Source organism: Nicotiana sylvestris, chromosome 11 (genome assembly GCF_000393655.2).
Source record: "Nicotiana sylvestris chromosome 11, ASM39365v2, whole genome shotgun sequence".
Classification (NCBI taxonomy): domain Eukaryota; kingdom Viridiplantae; phylum Streptophyta; class Magnoliopsida; order Solanales; family Solanaceae; genus Nicotiana; species Nicotiana sylvestris.
In genome coordinates, this window is record NC_091067.1 from 87,738,650 (window position 1) to 87,759,146 (window position 20,497).

The 20,497-nt window shown below is 39.2% G+C and overlaps 1 protein-coding gene across 1 annotated transcript; it reads left to right on the plus strand.

Annotated features, from left to right (window-relative positions):
• The first annotated feature begins 4,235 nt into the window (after positions 1–4,235).
• Positions 4,236–7,824, plus strand: LOC138881291 (uncharacterized). The gene is made up of 5 exons (XM_070161506.1): positions 4,236–4,981; positions 5,091–5,166; positions 5,389–5,556; positions 5,608–5,795; positions 6,942–7,824. Exons 1-5 carry the CDS (start codon positions 4,236–4,238, stop codon positions 7,822–7,824), a joined length of 2,061 nt encoding a protein of 686 aa, XP_070017607.1.
• Positions 7,825–20,497: the final 12,673 nt, after the last annotated feature.

The following is a 20,497-nucleotide window of genomic DNA, read 5'->3' on the forward strand; positions in this document are numbered from 1 at the left end:
GGAGGAGGTGTTGCAAGCTGAGTGTGTAAGGATGATTGAGAAAAGATCCAGAGATGAAAGAGGAGACCTTCTCAGAGTGTGTAAAAAGTCTAGGCTTAATGGGTGAAAGAAGAAGAGAAAGCGCCCAGCCTGAACAGAGTAGCAGTGTCGTGCCGCGACGTTAAATCAGGCGCTTGTTGAGAGTAAACCCATCTTTTCTATTTTCTTTTATTTTTATTTTTTTCTAATTATTGTTGTAGTGTTGTTTTTGTTTTGTAGGATTATAAACATAGGAGTCAAAGTCATTGGAAGAATGCAAAAGTGAGTTAAATAGTGAGAACTAAGTGTGGGGTGCCACACAAAGGACCATATATGGGGAAAGTCTGAGTACCCCATGAGCCGCTATTGCTTCGGCTTTTGGCCTTTTAGGGAGTTACTTGTCCGCCCTTGTTATTATTTTGCTTTATTTGTTCATTGGGGACACTGTACTTATTTAAGTGTGGGGTGGGAGAACTCTCTATATGATTAGTAGTAAGATATAGAAAAATGTTAACTTCTTATTTTTGTTTTAGTAGTTGTGTAGTATTTTAGTAGCTATGAAAATCGAAAAAAAGGTTAAAAAAAATATACAAAAATTGAACTTTCTCCGATGATGGATCTCCTAGACAGTTTTCTTGAGGGATTTAAGTCTAAAAAAAAGGACAAAAAGATTTTCTTTGTCGGTAGTGTAGCGATTTTCCATTGGTTTTTCTTTGTGCCGCGGTTCTTTTCCAAGGGTTTTGTTTGAACCGGGTATATTTAGTTTTTATATTTTTAGAACTAGGAAAACTTGTGCTGTGTTTTGAATTGAATCAATATCTCTTGACTTTGTTATGCCTTGAGAATAGTCAGTACCTTAAATTGTATGATCTTAACTTTGCTTAACTTCTTTGACTCGAGTGTCTTGATGAGTCCAATCCTGAGTGAGTTATATGCCATGTGTGTATAAGGTTTTGTGTTATTCTGTGCATTATATTTGATGTCTAGAACTTGCCCCGTGTATTTACAAAGCGAAATAGTAGTTTTGTTCAGTCTTGGAAGTCATATAAGCGTTTCTTTGTTGAGTAAGATATATATATTTTACCTCCCTAATTGTTATGTATCATAGTTAACCCCTTTGAGCTTGTAATCTTGTTTCTTTGGCAACCACATTACAAGCCTTACCCATTTGTTTGAATTAACCATCTATTTGAACCTTTTCACCTCTCATGAGCACTTGAATTGTTGTGAACTTTGTAATAGTTAAAGCGTGGGGTGGTTGGTTTGGCTTTTGAGTGGAACTAATGAAATAAGGAGAAAGGTGCATTGTTTTGAAAAAGTAAGAGCCACTTGAATTGAAAAAGAGAAAAATAATAGTTGTATTACTATGAAAAATTGATAGTGGTGACTCTTGATATAATTGTGCTTAAAGACGTGGGGAGTTAATATATATTGATATAAATGTGGAGTTATGGTTTGACATAAGTGTGTGGTTTTAAATGTTAAAGTGTATGTATTAAAGTGCTTAGGGAGGCGTAGTCACTCTTATATCTAAATGTATACTACCCGACCCACAACCTACATTACAACCAAATAATATCCTACTTGATCATAGACTGAATAAGCCCAATTAGTAGAGCAGTACACTACGTGCAAGCCTATGGTGCATCTTTTGTGGCATATGAATGTTATTTCTGAGAGTGAGTGAATTTTTCTATCTTGAGTTCCTAATTGTTCTTAAATTTTATTGTTTGTGGAACTACTCTCTTTTGTTGTGTGAGGGCACTTGATTCATGAAGGAAAGGTAATGTCAATGACCTCTATGTTAGAGTAAGTGGGTGGGTTGCAAATAATGCGTGGTACTTGTGAGTCAAATCTTGAGGTGAAGATGTTACACTCTTGTGCTTAGTCTATTTTAAATATTCTTGGTGTGATGAGTTAGGAGAATTGTTTAAAAAGGTCGTGTCTATATAAAGTGTAGTTTGCTTGCTCGAGGGTGAGTAATGGTTTATGTGTGGGGTGTTGATGATAGGCTATAATTGCATATTTTAGTCGCTTATTACGCTCTAATTTACTGCATTTTAATTGAGTTTGAGCTTTAATCGCTAGCAGTTTGCACTAAATATGTGTTTTATGCCTTGTAGGAGTGATTCCGAGCTATGTAGGCGTTATGGAATGAATTCAAGTGATTTAGAGCTTTGAAGTCTGAGTAAAAGCCCAAGGAATCAAGCCAGAATCGTATTCAGGGATGAACGAATGATAGTTAAGAAGGGAACAGAGAATCGACTGGCATACAATGCATTTTCTAGTAAAATGCACATAACTTTTCGCTCAGAACTCCATTTGGACTCTATAATATATCGTTGGAAATGTGTTTTATGCCTTGTAGAAGAGATTCCGAGCTATGTATGCGTTATGGAATGAATTCAAGTGATTTGGAGCTTTGAAATCTGAGTAAAAGCCCAAGGAATCAAGTCGGAATCGTGTTCGGGGATCAATGGATGATAGTTAAGAAGGACACAAAGAATCAAACGGGCATACAACACATTGTCTAGTAAAATGCACATAACGTTTTGCTCAGAACTCCGTTTGGGCTCTGGAATATATCGTTCGAAAGCTATTTGAAAGGGCTACAACTTTTTTTTTTTGAATTTTCGCAAGTTCTCACTACCGTGCTGCATAGGATGCCACAGGGTGCAGCGCAACAACATAAAAGCTGGCCTGACAAAAAAATGCAAGGCTTCTAATAATCTCCACTAGCGCACCGCAGGGTGCGGCACGCCTGTACAAATTTTAAAGAGCCAGAGTCCTATTTTGCGCAAAAAAGGGTATTTTGTCTGGGACCGACCCTACTTGGTATAAATACATATAAAACGCTATTTTTGTGACTTTTGACACATCAGAGACCTAGGGAATGTGGTTTTGAGAGGAGAACAAAAGGGCAAAACCCTCGGGAGAACGGATTTGATGAATTCTTCCATCTCTTTTCTACTACTCATTGATTTTATATTTGAAACCTTATTTTTGATGATTCCATGAACATGAGTGGCTAAGAACCCTATAGTTCTAGGGTCATGGGTGAAATATGAATGTTGACGTTTGAAGTTTAATTTGACGAAGTTGAATTTATCATATTGGGTTGTTTATTTAATTTTGTTTTTAATTATTTTACTGAGTAGCTAATAAGGAAATACTATCTACGAATCTAGAGTTGAAATCGAAAGTGGAAACTCTAGATTGCATATAGAATTAAATAGAGCAAGTTCTTGAACCCGGGCATCGGGGAATAGATTCGCAATTAGGATAGAAATATACCTAATTGCCTTGATTGGTTGAAATATAGGAATTGCAAATACGTTCTTGTTAATCTTAATTCCAAAGACATATATGCATTAAGTTAACTTGAATAGGCGAGTAAAGACTCGACAGATTCTTATAAGTAATATCAACCCTGTCAATCAACAATCCAGATAAATCAATTAGTTATTTTAGGTCAAGAACGCAACACGATTGTTAGCTAACCCGTGACTCTAGAATATTCTCTCCTACTGATTGTTAATCAAAATTGTTTATTTGTTTTGGTTGATTTCTAGTTAATTCATTGCTTGATAATTTTAGGTAGTAAATTAGTCACTTCTATGTCTTGTGAGAAATCTCTTGAATCGATAAGTTAATTGAGTTTGAATCAGTCAAAAGTTAATCATAAGTCTTCGTGGGAATGATACTCTACTCACTACTTTATTACTTGACGACCGCGTACACTTGCGTGAGTGTTTTTGGTCGCAACACAATATCAAGGCTATTGGAGAGGTAACAACCAAGGAGGGCGTAACAACAACAACAACTAGGGTTCAGGCTTTTAAAGACCCCCGAAGTTATAACAACTGAGTAACCTGCCTCCTTATCCTTCTCAAGGTCCGAGCTCTTCCAACAATGTGATGAGATGAATTGAGAATATGTTATAACAAATGATGGAGAAGAATTCCGACTCCGACCCTCAATTATCCTCTCACAACACTTCAATTCGCAATTTGGAAGTTCAATTGGGCCAAATATCGCAAGCTTTGAACACTCCTCCTAAGTGGGAACTACCAAGTGATACGGTGGTGAACCCAAAGGGTGGGAACAACATAGTACATGCCATGGCTGTGACTACAAGGAGGGAAAAAGGTGGGGATGCAACCACCTCAAGTCAATAGAAAATTGTGGAAGATGAACAATTGGTATAAGAAGATGAGATGCCGAGCAATGAAGTGCAAGCAAATGATGAGGTGAGAATTGATATTGAAGACAATGTGGAGGAGATTCAAGAAGAAGTGAACCCGTCTAGGGAGCACATTGTTTACATACCAGAACCGATAGTGCTAAAGGCTAAGGCACCAATTCCAAGGCCTCATCCTCCATATCCTCAAAGGCTTGCCAAGCAAAATGGTGAGAACCAATTTAAAAAGTTCATTGACATGATGAATAGTTTATCTATTAATGAGCCATTGGTTGAGGCCTTGGAACCAATGCTGGGATATGCAAAGTTCATGAAGGACTTGGTGATAAAGAGGACGTCGATGAATTGTGAGACTATAAATATGACACATCAAGTAAGTGCAGTTGTGCACTCAATGTGTCCTAAATTGGAAGATCTAGGCGTTTTCACAATCCCATGTACAATTGGAAATGCCGACTTTGCCAAAGCTTTAAGTGATCTTGGGGAGAGTATCAACTTGATGCCCTATTCGGTGTTCAAAACTTTGAGAATTGGGCAACCAAGACCCAAATTCATGAGGTTACAAATGGCGGATCGTACAACGAAGAGACCTTTGGGTATTATTGATGATGTGTTGGTTCGTGTTGACAAGTTCATCCTCCTGGTAGACTTTGTGATTCTTGACTATGAAGTGGACTATGAGGTGCCTATCATTTTGGGTAGACCTTCCCTTGGTACGGGGAAGGCTCTTGTTGATGTGGAATACGGTGAGTCACCTTCCAGGTGGGTGATAAAAAGGTGGTCTTCCATGTGTGCAAATCTATGAGGCAAATAGCAATGAAGTTTGTTTGTTCATGAATTTGGTGACCGATGTGATTATTGATGATGTTAGTACCACAATGAATATCGAGGATACTTTGGAAGCTATTTTGCTCAACCTTGATAATGATGAGGAGAAAGAAGGATATGTGTAATGGGTTAATGCATTGCAAGGACTAGGGTCATACACTTATGAACCTCGCAAGTTATCCTTGGATCTTGAAAACCGGAAGACTCCTCCAACAAAGCCCTCAATCAAGGAGCCTCTCACTTTGGAGTTAAAGCCATTACCTACGCATCTCAGGTATGAATTCCTTGGCCATTGTTCTACTTTACTAGTCAATCTTTCCTCTTGTTTGACTAACGTGCAGGTAGACTCCACATTTGCAGTGCTACAAAAAAGGAAGAAATTTATAGGATGGACATTGGCGGATATTCAGGGCATAAGTCCTGCCTTTTTCATGCACAAGATTATTTTGGAGGAGGGTGCCAAAACCTTTGTTGAACATCAAAGGAGGCTAAATGAAGAAATGCAAGAGGTGGTTCATAAAGTGGTTAGATGTCGGGGTTGTTTACCCTATTTCTGATAGTTCATGGACTTCTCCGGTACAATGTGTCCCAAAATAGGGGGCACGACTGTGGTTACGAATGACAAGAACGAGTTGATTCCTACAAGAATGGTGATTGGATGGAGAGTATGTATGGATTATCGCAAGATCAACAATGTCATACGGAAAGATCATTTCCCACTTCCCTCCCTTGATCAAATGCTTGATAGGTTGGTCGGTTGTGCTTTCTATTGTTTTGTTGATGGATATTCCGGCTATAATCAACACTCTGGAGGGCCAAAAGAAGACTACTTTCATGTGTTCCTATGGTACTTTTGCATTCTCACGGATGCCATTTGGGTTATGCAATGCACTGGTGACTTTTCAAAGGTGTATGATGGCTATCTTCACTAACATGGTGGAGGATTTTCTTGAGGTCTTCATGAATGACTTTCCATGGTCGGGAATTCTTTTGATGATTGCTTGAAAAATTTGGATAAGTTCTTAGCAAGATGTGAAGAAATGAATTTGGTATTGAATTGGGAGAAACGTTACTTCATGGTCGAGGAAGGCATTTTCCTTGGCCATAAAATTTCAAAGAATGGTATTGAGGGCAACAAGGCCAAAAGAGAGGTGATTTCTAAACTTCCATCCTTGCATCCGTGAAGGGAGTGAGGAGTTTCTTGGGTCATGTGGGGTTCTATCGCTGTTTCATCAAGGATTTTTCTAAAGTGGTGAACCCCTTGTGTAAACTTTGGAGAAGGATGTCAAATTCCATTTCAATGAGGATTGCATGAAGGCATTTGAATTTCTCAAGTTCAAATTAACAACTACCCCTATTATCATTGCACCGGATTGGAGCTTGCCTTTCGAGCTCATGTGTGACGCAAGTGATGTGGCGGTTGGAGCAGCTTTGGGGTAGATAATCAATAAAAGTTTCCATCCGCTCTAATATACTAGTAATACCATGAACAATGCCTAAGTCAATTACACGGTGACTGAAAAAGAGCTCCTTGCTATTTTCTTTGTTATGGAGAAGTTCCGCCCATACTTGAAGGGTACAAAGGTGATTGTCCACACCGATCGTGTGGTGCTTCGGTACTTAATGAGCAAGAAGGAATCAAAGGTGAGTTTAATGCGGTGGGTGCTTTTATTACAAGAGTTCGATCTGGAGATTCAAGACCACAAAGGTAGTGAAAATCAAGTGGCGGACCACTTGTCTCGATTGTAGGAGGAGGAGAGGTCACATGATGGCCTTGAGATCAATGATTCCTTTCCGGACGAGTAGCTTCTAGCAATTTCAATGACTGAGATGCCATGGTTCACCAATTCAGCAGATTATCTTATAAGTGGCATTGTACCGAATGAATTCAAAGATGTGTGACGGAGGAGGAACAAGTGCAAATTCTTGAGGCTTTCCACTCTTCGCCATATGGTGGTCATCATGGTGGAGCTAGAAGTGCGGAAAAAGTGTTAAGTTGTGGATTTTATTGTCCTACTCTCTACAAGGATGCTAGTGAGCTTGTCAAGCATTGTGAAAAATGCCAAAGGGCCGGGGGAATCTCAAAGAAAAATGGAATGCCCCTTATCACCATCCTGGAGATTGACATTTTCGATGTGTGGGGTATTGATTTTATAGGTCTATTTGTGAGCTCTTGTAGAAGCGCTTACAGTCTAGTCGCGGTTGATTATGTGTCTAAATGGGTTGAGACTGCTGCTTTGCCCAACAATGAAGCGAGGAGTGTGGTGACATTTTTAAAGAAAAACATTTTTACAAGATTTGGCACCCCAAAGGCTATCATAAGTGATGGGGGCTCACATTTTTGCAATAAGGCTTTTGATACCTTACTCGCCAAGTATGGTGTCACTCACAAAGTCTCTACCCCCGATCACCCTCAAGAAAGTGGTCAAATGGAAGTCTCCAACAGGGAGATCAAGAGTATTTTGTCAAAGATAGTGAATGCCAACCGGGCGGATTGGTCGAGAAAACTAGATGATGCTTTATGGGCTTATAGGATGACTTACAAAACACCGATCGAAATGTCTCCATACCGGTTGGTGTTCGGGAGAGCTTTCCTTCTTCCGGTGGAACTTGAGCATAAGGCCATGTGGGCTTTGAAGAAGTTGAACCTTGAATGGGATGTTGCCGCCAACATAAGGGTGACACAATTGAATGAGAGTCGCCCCCCCCCTTTTTCTCGCAAAATCGGGTTTCGACATTTGATGACTCCCTTTGAGAGAGTAGGGGGAAGGAATTGATTAGAGTCGTCACCTAACGGATTAAGGTGTGTTAACTTAGAGCTGATAACTCATATTAAACCAGTTTTCATCACCACAGATCTGGTAAGGGCTCGAAATTACCTTGAGAGGAAGGTGTTAGGCACCCCTCGAGGTCCATAACGGTGGATCCCGTTCGAACTTAACTTATAAATTTGTCTAATAAATAAGCGAGAGGATTATTTAATATGGATGGGGGGTCCTAAATTTTTTTTCCTAAAGGATCACCCCATGCAACATAACTAATACTTTTGTAACTGCCTCGAGTCGGGCTATTACTCATATTATTCAGCGGGCACAGAATATCATCTCCTGCTACCCGATTACTATCTTTAAGTTGTTACCTAAAGCGCTCTAATTGATTCTAGTTCGATTCCTATGTGTGCACTACCCGTCCCTTCTTATGGCCCTGAAGGTATTAGGACCTCTATTTGGGATTGTTCTAGACTAAGCCTAGGTTGTTCAGAATATAAAAGACTAGACGACAAGCAAAATAGTTAGGACTTTTAACATAAAAACAAAATACGTGCTCATATTGACCTCCACACATAAACAACAAATGCACGCGACTGATTAGCAGGTTTTATTAATCATAGAATCTTATAGACAAGATATCTATGTGAGAAATAGGCGAGTAGTGTTACATAGAAGTTGTTTCATTAAGGCGAGTATTAGCACCTATTATTTGCCTACTGATTTTAATGAATATCATCTGGGTACTTCAGATAGTAATGAATCACAGTTACAGATCCAGAATTATTATTAAGTCCTATAGGCATATTGTCTAAGTGATTAATAGTGGCGATTGTATTCAAAATCAGTTAGTAGAATCCTATAGGCATGATGTCTAATGTTGAACTAGTTTTAACCCTATAGGCATAATTTCTAGATGCTCACTGATTTCAACTTCATAGACATGTTTCATAGACTTGTATTTCCCTTTAATCTTATAGGCATGCTTTCAAATTACTGACCTGACTTAAATCCTATAGGCATGATCTCTAGGATTTGAAACTGATTTTAGTCCTATAGGAATAGTATGTAATACTGAATTGATTTAAATCCTATATGCATGATTTCTAGATTTGAAACCAGTTTTAGTCCCATAGACATGGTATCTATTGAATAATAATACGGGCATAAATGATGCACATTGAGGTCCTATAGGCATGATTGCTAACATATGTTTGTTGGACAAGTTAATACAACTTATAAGCAGGATTTCTAATGCAATTTAATTTCCTATAGGCAGGACTTATAATATGCAAGCATAGTACATCACTCACACGATTTCAATAGAGATGAGGTAGAACAAGATTAACAGAGCAAATAAAACCCTATTGGCAGGATTGCTACCTGGATTGCCCAAAGAGAATAAAGACCCTTCCCAATATTACTATATACCCCAGAATCTATTTGTTAAAAACGTATTACATGCAAGAGTAAATGAATAAATTACATAATAGTAGTAAGATAAACTATAGAGAGCCTTCATTAAGCCCAACTAGACCTTGGAACCTGGCCTTCACACCAATCAACTTTGAGGCTCATTACATAGGTACAACATAGCCAAAATATGAGTGATTCACACATAGCACATATAGAACCAGGTTTCTAGTGTGTCAAAGTTCTCAAGGGCCTCAGGGACCAGGGCAATACTCACACCAGAACCATGTATTCAGCAGATGATTCACAAGAGATGGGTAACCAGTTCCTAGTGTGTCGGAGTTCACAAGAGTCTCATGTGGACCCTGAGCAGTGCTCACATTGGGGTAGTTGAGAACCTAAGGGACTAAGAGTGAGGTTTTAAAAATCAGCATATAAAAGGGAGTAGGGGCAGATTTCAAAATAGTTTGATTTATGAAGAGATAAGGTTTAGAACACTGAATTGCATTCAGAAAATAACAAAGTTTGCAAAGTAAATAGTTTCAAACATGTCAATTCAGAAGAGAGACTTAGTTGCACTAAGGGAGCATGCTGACATTTAAGACAATGTTTAATCACAACAATAACTTAGGCAAAGTAGTCAGATCATCACATGACATATTAACAGACAGAGCACATGTGTTTAGCAACAAATTAGGACAAATTAGCTAATTACATGCTTGTAGTATCCTAAGAATGCAAGGTTCAAAACAGTGCAATATTAACAAATAGTGTTCCCAGACAAATTTGAACATTAAGATAACTTATAAAAGGATTCATATTATTCGAAATAGCTAATCTTAAACTAACAGTATTAACCATAAGATTAGAAGAGAGTCACAGGAGCATAAAAAGTAGAATCATGCTAAACGTATAAGGTTCAAGACATGATGTTCAAGTAACACTAATTATGAAAAACATGGAGAATGAAACGACAAGGGATTAGGGCTTACCAGTTAAGCAAGAAAGCAAGTAGATATGATACAACAGTTAAGTTCCAGAATCACTTAGCCTTGGCTTTCAGCCGTCCAAGACCAGAACAACAAGCACAAAATTAAAGTAAAAGAACTAAGTTTTAGTGAGAGTATGAGAGGACGAGTCTGTTCTAAAGGGAAGAGGGGAAATAGTTTAAATAGTGTTTAATTAGGCAGACAAATAAGGGAATAAATTAAACATACACAAATAAGGAAAGAACATAAATCCAGAATCAGTTGAAGTCAAAGTTCCGTCAATTAATGAGTAATCAGGAAAGTACTACTTGGAATAAAGTAAGTATCATATAGAATCAATTATCAATCAGCAAATAAGGTAAAGAAGTAAAGGAACAAGATATGGTGAACAAAATAAGGAAAATATCAGTACTATACGATAAAGGAAAGAGTAAACGGAAGTCAGTAAAAGGTTTCAACCGTAATTTTCGGGTAAAACCATAAAATCAATAGATATAAAAGGTAAGAGTCTCATGCTTCATAGTATGAACATAGACGGGAACACGTTTACAGAATACACAATCGAAATAGATCTGGCCCCAGAATAAAAAGGTTTGAAACCCTAATGTTAGGTAAGCCATAATATTGATAAAAACAAAGGTAAAGAATCAAGTATATTAGTATAATTAACATAGACAGGGGTTATTCATAGAATCGAACCAGATCTAGTTCGATTAAAGAAGATTTGGAACCCTATATTGGGTAACTAAAAGATTTAACAAAAAATAAGAAAATTATACAGAATAACATAAAAATAACGTTAAAACTAGTTTTGAGTTCGAATAGGAAAGATTTGGAATCCATAACCTTAGGTTTAAATAAGAATCCACAAGATATATGAAAATATTCGTACTTACAGAGGTTAGAGTGAACACGGTCGGAAATAATCAACAGGTTAGAGATTTTGAACCAGATTTGGTTCGGATCTCTCCAGATTTGCTTGCCATTTTAGGTATGCTACTATGTAACACCAAAGAACGGGTAGCCAGTAAGGAAATAGGACCAAATAAGGTAAGGAATCACAGGTTGATTCCATTTCAGGGGTTAGAATCAGAGGGGAGATGAGTGAGTCTCTAGGGTTTCAGAAGGGAAGGGGGGAGATGAGAGAGATTTAGGGCAGCGGAGTGGGTGAAATAGGGTTAGGGTTAGACCGGGTAGGATATAATTAAAAGGGGTTGGGGTGCTATGAGTTGTTGATCTTCAGATATCAACGACTTTGATTTTAAAAAGGGAATTGGATTAGGTTTTTAAACGGCTATGGTTCTAGGTTAATGGGTATTTGGTTATTGGGTATTAGGGTATTGGGCTGATGTATTGGGCTGGGGTATTGGGCTGATGTATTGGGCTGGGGTAATGGGTAGTGTATAGGTCCAAAATTAATACAGAAAAAGGCTAGATTTTAAATACCCAATTAAATTAGTAAATAATTTATAAAATAATTAATAAATAGTATAAATGTCATTTTGTGCACGAATCTAATTTAAAATAATTAATTAATATTATAAAAATATAAAAAGTCATTTTCCATATAACTAATATAATTATGCATATATATATGGTTTATTATTGCAAAATATGCAATTTTAGCCTAAGGGTGCAAATACAATTATAATAAGTATATATAAAAAAATATTCAAAGCTTAATATGAATATAAATTATAAAAAACTAAATACTAAATTATTATAAAATTATTTGTGATGCCATTAATAATTATTTATGCAAGAATAAATTGATTTAAAAAACCCTTAAAAATTATGGAAAATTATGGAAAAATACTTGATGATGCTCATGCACTATTTTGAAGGTATATATGTATATTTAAAAATATAACACGGAAAAATTAGGTATCAATAGTTGCCCCTCTTTAGCTTAAAAGGATGAAAGAGTTGTCGAGTAAAGTCATGATGATCAATTTTGACCGAATAGGGTGATTTGAAAGATATAGGCCGCACTCTGGTTTCTGAGCTTCCTATATATCCTTCGTTTTATAGGAATCAGGCCGTGTGTAGTTCTGGACCCAACGATGAATGAAATCGATGGAGTTGTTATAGGAATAGTCGTACATTTCGGAAAAGTTTCTTTTGGGAAGGATAGTATCGGATGGATTTATGCAGAGTTATGAATGTGAATCTGAAGCGTAACGGATGTATCACAGGGCACATATTTGAACGGTCATAGAGTAAAGGCGAGTAATTGATGGGAGTCGGTTACATTTGAAATAGTGGCAGAGTGTAAATGGTATGAGCAGAAACCGGAGCGAAGGTTGCTCATGTTTAAAGAATGGTTCACTTCTGAATTACCTGCAAAACTTAAGATACGATGCAAATATATATGGATTACTGCGAGAATTTAAACATGATGCAAATTCCCTTTGGACTATGAAGGTTGTCTTTGGACAGTGAGGATGACGTCCTTAGACCATGATGTCCCGGGCCATGAATCATGAGATTAAGGATTTGCAGGCCATGAAATGATGTTCTCGGGCCATGCGAATGGTGCCTCCGAACTATGATGCCTTTTAAAAATGATGGGCAATATTGAGAGATTCTCAGGCCATGACATGGTGTCTTCAGGCAATGAGGCTGATGCCTTCGGACTATGACGTATTCGGACAAAAACATGGTGATGCATATGAGAAAAACAAGACAGAGCTTTGTCTTGTAAATGATCAAGACAGAGCTTAATCCCGGAAAATGTAAAATAGTGCTAGATTTCAAGTGGAGTAGCATTCGGCATTAGACAAGGAAAGGCAGAGCTTAGCCTTACGCAGGAGAGGAGGCAGGGCTTAGTCTCATGCAATGGAAGGCAATGCTTATCCTTATGCAGTTGAGGTGGTAGGGCTTAGCCTCATGCAAGAAGAGGACACAGGGCTTAGTCTCATGCAATGGAAGACAATGCTTAGCCTTATGCAGTTGAGGAGGCAGGGCTTAGCCTCATGCAAGAAGAGGTGACAGGGCTTAGTCTCATGCAAAGAGAAGGCAATGCTTAGCCTTATGCAAATAGGGAAGTAAGGCTTAGCCTCATGCAAGAATTGAGACAGGACTTAGTCTCATGCAAAGAAAAGGCAATGCTTAGCCTTATGCAAATAGGGAGACGGGGCTTAGCCTCATGCAAGAATTGAGATAGGGCCTAGTCTCATGCAAAGAAAAGGCAATGCTTAGCCTTATGCAAATAGGGAGGCGGGGCTTAACCTCATGAAAGATTTGAGACAGGGCTTAGTTTCATGCAAAGAAAAGGCAATGTTTAGCCTTATGCAAATAGGGAGGCAGGGCTTAGCCTTATGCAATATTTGAGACAGGGCTTAGTCTCATGCAAAGAGAAGGAAATGCTTAGCCTTATGCAAATAGGGAGGCAGGACTTAGCCTCATGCAAGATCTGAGATAGGGCTTAGTCTCATGTAAAGAGAAGGCATTGCTTAGCCTTATGCAAATAGGGAGGCAGGTCTTAGCCTCATGCAAGATTTGAGGCAGAGCTTAGTCTCATGCAAAGAGAAGGCAACGCTTAGCCTTATGCAAAGAGAAGGCAATACTTAGCCTTATGCAAATAGGGAGGCAGGGCTTAACTTTATGCAAGATTTGAGATAGGGCTTAGTCTCATGCAAAGAGAAGGCAATGCTTAGCCTTATACAAACAGGGAGGCAGGGCTTAGCCTCATGTAAGATTTGAGACAGGGCTTAGTTTCATGCAATGGACAAATAGCAAATAGGAGCAGAATATTTCTTAGCTGGAGATATATTTGCGATTGGTGGTCCGATTGTTATGAAGATAATGATTTTAAGGCGCACGTACTTGTGGCTATTCCTTGTTCCTGCACCCAAAGAAAAATCATGATTTTTGCCGGGGAGTGGGTTCGCGCCTTTGTCTTCTTGTTTTGCTTTGCTTTGCTCTGGAAATCCTGTTTGAGTTATCTTGGGTAACACCCGGCTGCCATAGAAATAGTTTTCAAAAAATATGCACTTATTTGATCAAATAGAGTTATTTTAGAAAACATAGTGGTATATAATATCAAGTAAATTAGATGAACTAATAACTCCGACACTTTTAGAAACATTTTGGCTTTCTTGGCGTTAGAATTTTTAGGGTCCTCCTCAAAATTTTGCCCCAATTTAGTAAGTGATCCTTCAGTCATTCTACATGTAACGAAGTTTGTTGGACCTACTCCGAAATTTTGAGAATCCTTCTCAAAATTCTGCCCCAGTTACTTTACCGATTTTCTGACTATCTTACACATAATGACGTTGGCTGGACTTGCTCCGGAATTTTGAGGGTCCTCCTCAAAATTTGGCCCCAGTTACTAGTTCTGTTAAAATGAAGATTTTATTAAGATGTGACCAAACCCATAGGGCTACCTACGTATCCCCTCTTAAACGATGATCAGGTCAAGCATAGTTTAGTTACATCAGATAAAGAAATGTAAACAATCTAAACATAGATATTTCTTAACTGCATCTGAATTGATAGGTTTTGGCCAAACTTCTCCGTCCATTTCTCCAAGTATGAGTGCTCCTCATGTTAGTACCATGTGAACAATGTAGGGCCCTTGCCAATTGGGTGAAAATTTTCCTTTGGCTTCATCTTGATATGCGAAGATTTGCTTCAGCACCAACTGCCTCGGTGTGAATTGTCTTGGTTTGACCCTATTGTTGAAAGCTCTAGACATTTTGTTCTGATAAGCTGACCATGACACACTAAATTCATCTTTTTTTCATCTATGAGGGCTAATTGCACATAGCGGCTCCTTATCTATTCTGCATCACTGAGTTCGGCTTCTTGTATGATCCTTAAAGAAGGAATTTCTACCTTAGCGGGAATGACAACTTTGGTACTGGAAACCAGCAAATAGGGAGTTGCCCCAGTTGATATGCGGACTGTGGTATGGTATCCCTATAAGGCGAATGGTAACATCTTGTGCCATAGCTTGTGATTTTCTACCATTTTCCTTAGTATCTTCTTGATGTTCTTGTTGGCAGCTTCCCTGGCTTCGTTCATTTGAGGCATGTATGCTATGGAGATTTTGTGCTTGATTTTGAAAATTTCACACATGTCTTTCATCAGATCACTATTGAGATTAGCAGCATTATCTGTGATGATGGACTCGGGAACCCCGAATCGATAAACAATACGATCCCTGACAAAATCTGCGACAACTTTCTTGTTTACAACTTTGTAAGATGCAGACACTACCCATTTTGTGAAGTAATCGATGGCCACTAAAATGAATATGTGCCCATTTGAAGCAGTGGGTTTGATCGGACCAATGACATCCATTCCCCAGGCAGCAAAAGGCCAAGGTGCACTTGTTGCATTGAGTTCATTCAGTGACACTCGTATCATATCTGCATGTATATGAATTGGTGGCATTTATAGACATACCACAATAGTCATCTAAAAATATCCGGCTCTGAGTATTTTCTTGGCTAGAACGAAACTGTTCATATGTGGACCGCAAGTCCCGGCGTGTATTTCCTCGAGCAATTTGGAAGCTTCTTTGGCTCTAACACACCTTAATAGTCTTAGATCAGGTGTTCTCCTAGACAGGATTCCTCTGCTTTGGAAGAAATGATTGGACAACCTACACATTGTGCATTTCTGAGTATGGTTCGCCTGCTCTGGGTAGTCTCCTTTCGCCAAATATTTCTTGATGTCGTGGAACCATGGATTTTTGTCCATTTCATCTTCAACATGAGCACAATAAACTGGTGGACTATGGATCCTAACTGATATGGGATTGATGAAATTCTTGTCTAGGTGTTGTATCATAGAAGACAGAGTAGCCAGTACGTCCGTCGTTATGGATTCTCGGAACATGTTTGAATTCTATTTTTGTGAACCTCTTTATTAGTTCTTGCACATGGTACAGGTATGGTAGTATCTTAGTGTTTTTTGTAGCCCATTGTCCTTGAACTTGATGTACCAGAAGACCCGAATCACCAATTACCAGCAACTCTTGTATATTTATGTCGATGGCCAAATTGAGTCCCATGAGGCAAGCCTCATATTTTGCCATATTGTTGGTGCATGGAAACCTAAGATTTGCGGATACCGGATATGTTGACCTATCTCTAACACCAAGATCGCTCAAATACCCACTCCTTTGAAGTTTGAAGTTCCGTCAAAAAACATTCTCCAACCGTCGTAGGCTTCAGCAATGTCTTATCCCATGAATGACACTTCTTCATCAAGAAAATACATTTTAGTGGTTCGTATTCTCCTCTTATAGGATTTTCAGTAAGATGGTATGATGACATTTGTCCTTTGACTACCTTCTGAGTTACATAGATGATATCAAATTCACTCAGCAATATTTTCCACTTAGCCAACTTCCCGTTAGGCATAGGCTTCTGAAAGATGTACTTCAGAGGATCCATCATTGATATGAGGTATATGGTATAGCTAGAGAATTAATGCCTCAATTTTTGATCCGTCCATGTCAAAGCACAGCAAGTGCATTCTAGTAGAGAGTATCATGCTTCATAAGGTGTGAACTTCTTACTCAAGTAATATATGGCTTGCTCCTTTCTTCCTGTCTCATCATGTTGTCCCAAAACACAGCCGAAAGCCCCGTCTAGTACAGCAAATAGAGTATCAAAGGTCTCACAGGTTCTGGAGAGACTAGGACTGGTGGCGTGGACAAGTATTCCTTAATTTTTTCAAAAGCCTTTTGACAATCTTCAGTCCAACTGGTTTCAATATCCTTCTTTAACATTTTGAAGATGGGTTCACATATTACTGTGGACTATGCTATGAAGCGACTGATATAATTGAGACTTCCCAGGAAACTCACCACATACTTCTTGTTCTTCGATGGTGGTAACTCTTGGATAGCTTTAACCTTTGAAGGGCCCAACTCGATTCCTCGGCGGCTGACGATGAATCCCAACAATTTTCCGGTAGGAACCTCGAATGCACATTTTGTAGGGTTCAGTTTTAAATTGTACTTCTGTAGCCTGTCAAAGAACTTCCTCAAGTTTGCTATGTGATCTGTGGCTCTCTTGGATTTAATGACGATGTCGTCAACATATACCTATATTTCTTTGTGTATCATATCATGGAAGATGGTCGTCATGGCCCTCGTAAAGGTGTCCCTAGCATTTTTCAGACCGAATGGAATCATTTTGTAGCAGTACACCCCCATGGTATAATGAAATCTATTTTCTCTGTGTCTTCTTCGGCTATCTAAATATGATGATAACCCACGAAGCAATCTACAAAGGATTGGAGTTCATGCTTGGCGCAATTGTCGATCAGAATGTGTATATTTGGCAGTGGAAAATCGTCCTTGGGACTTGCTCTCTTTAAATCCCGATAGTCAACACATACCATGACTTTCCCATCTTTCTTCATAACTGGTACGATGTTGGCTAACCAGGTTGGGTACTCAACTACCCTGAGGACTTTGGCTTTGATCTGCTTAGTGACTTCCTTCTTGATTTTTAGGCTCATGTCTAGTTTGAACTTTCTGAGTTTCTGCTTCACCAGCGGGCACATTGGATTGGTAGGCAACTTATGAGCCACTATGGACGTGCTCAGGCCAGTCACGTCATCATATGCCCACACAAAATATCGTCATATTCTTTCAAGAAATGAGTGTATTCTTCTTTCTCTAACGGTGACGAGTGAATACTTATGCGATTTTCTTTGATGGTTTTAGAATCTCCCAAATTAATCAGCTCGGTTTCGTCTAGGTTGGATTTAGGCTTGTTCTCAAAATTCTCAACTTCTCTGATAACTTCCTCAGGTATCTTATTTTCTTCTTCCGAGTCACTATCCTTACATTGTATTGTCTCATCACATGTCACAGTCGTTGTTTCATCAAGGTAAGAAATAGTAATAATTAGTAGCCATGCTACCCCGGGACTCATTTGGCCCTTGATGGTGTGGCGATCCAGTTCTTGAGAAATGTCCCCTCTCTATTTCCTAAATGGTGAGGCCTTCTTCCTCCTCCTCCTCAACTATCACATTGCAATCCATATCTTTGTCTTCTAGAAACAGGCTCCTTAGCCCAATCAAAGCTTCGTCTTCTTCAGATCCCCATATTGTATCGGTCTGATGAAAGGTCTGACTGAGATGCGGCATTGGCTACTCAGGAGGGTAATAGGGACCACGCCATGGGGGAGACCAATCATCATATCCTTGCCATGCATACTGATATCCAAGCCTAAAAGTTGTACCATGACGTTTCAACTGTATTGGTTTGGTAATGCCCTGGAGTTTCTTCTCAAGCCCTTTATCGGGTTCATACTCTGACCATGCCAGTATGCTTTCTATTTTGTTGCTCTACCATTTATCTTTCTCAATTATATTGACATGCTCAATGTGCTGTTAAGTTTCTACCCCCAACTTTCTTCTATTCTTGATGATCAGGACAGTTTGACTGGTGTAAATGGGATTATTTTCGTCTCCGTGGATGATTACCTCCTGATGGTTCCATTTGAACTTCACGGCATGGTGTAGTGTAGAAGCCACAGTCCAGCGGCATGTATCTAAGGTTGTCCCAGTAAAAGATTGTACATAGCAGATATGTCCAATACTTGAAACTCAACATCGAACCAAGTCGGGCCCATTTGCAAATAAAGGTTGATTTCCCCAATTGTGGCCCTTTGAGACCTATCAAATGCTTTCGCATTCATACTCCCTGCTCGTATATCATGGAAATCTTTACCCAACCTTTATAGAGTAGTCAATTGACAAATGTTGAGGCTTGAACCCCCATCTACTAAGACTTTGGCGATGAAGTTGTCCTCAAGCTGTACTGTGATGTGCAGTGTCCTGTTGTGACTTAATCCTTCAGGTGGTAGTTCATCTTCGTGAAAGGTGATCTTGTGGCTTTCCAGTACTTGCCCTACCATGTTTGCCATCTCTCCACTGGTGATGTTGTTGGGCAGGTTTCCTTCATTCAACACCTTCATCAGAGCATTCCTATGCGCCTCAGAATTTTCCAACAGTGACATGATGGATATCTAGGCGGGAGTCTTGTTCAGATGATTAACGACAAAGTATTCTCTTGCTTGTACTTTCCTCTAGATATCATCTGGACCAGTTTCAATGACGGGTTGTTTGGTAGCAGCTTCCTTGCTTGTTCCTCTCAAATATTCGGGTGTATAGATCCTTCCAGTTCTGGTCATCCCCTGTGCAGCACCAGACTCTTCCATTTTTGCTTTTCCTTTTCTCCTAGCTTCAGCTACATAATCCCAATATATGGCGTTGGAATTGAAGGGTGGTGTGGATACTACCATCAGAGTGAAGGGTGTGGCTACTTCTACTTCAAATGGAGTAGGTGTAGTTGTAGGTACTATCACTTTGATTTCAAACGGAGATGATGCGGCTACCTCAACTTCAACTGGTGGCTGTATCTATACCACAATAGAAGTGAGTGTGACTGCAGGTTTAAGGTCGTCACCTTCCCGAATAAGCCCAATTGACCCTTCAGGGTCCTATTCTTCATTAGTTTCTATCACATTTACTCCTTCGCCCCTATGATCTGGGAAGAGATTGTTGCGAACATTTGGTGCGGCTTCCTTTACTTATATGACTTTTATATCAATCAGGGTTTGAATCTTGTCTTTTAGAGTGTGGCATTCATCAATAGTATGCCCCTTCATGTTGAAATGGTACACACATGTTTTGTTCGGGTTGACCCATTAGGAGGAGTTTTCCATGGCGATAATGGGAATAGGGGTGACATATCTGGCAGCCTTCAGTCTTTCATATAGCTGGTCGATGGGCTCAGCAATAGGGGTGTATTATCTGGACGGCCTGCGATTGAAATTGGGTTTGGGTTTGATAGTTTTGATGGGTTGGAGGTGAATGGTAATAGGCTGGCTGGATGTTATAAGTGTGATAGGCGGTAGCAGGTTGAGAATATCTGAAAGGTGAAGGTTGGTATGTAGGTAGGGGTATTTGGTATGTGAGTGGGGATTTTGGACCTTGGGCTACCATCACTGCCCATACTTCTTTCTTCTTTGATATACCCCTTGACAACAATGCTTTGTTTGTAGCCTACAATGCCTTAAATTAGTTACCATCCCGCTTTTGATCCCTTCTTCAATCCTTTCCCAGAGTTTAATGATGTCGGAGAATTTGTGATTTTCGATGACCATTAACCTGTCATAGTATTATGGATCCTAGTCCCTAATGAAGAATTTGTTCAGCTGCTCTCCTCTAGTATTGGCCTGACCTTTGCAACTTCTGACCTCCATCGAGTAGCATACTCTCGAAAAGCTTCCGTTGGTTTCTTCTTG

Coding starts and splice junctions, on each gene's coding strand:
- LOC138881291 (XM_070161506.1), top strand. CDS start 4,236: ATGCCGAGCAATGAAGTGCAAGCAAATGATGAGGTGAGAATTGATATT. Junction 4,982..5,090: donor TACGGTGAGTCACCTTCCAG/GTGGGTGATAAA, acceptor TGATGATGTTAG/TACCACAATGAATATCGAGG. Junction 5,557..5,607: donor TAAATGAAGAAATGCAAGAG/GTGGTTCATAAA, acceptor TATTTCTGATAG/TTCATGGACTTCTCCGGTAC.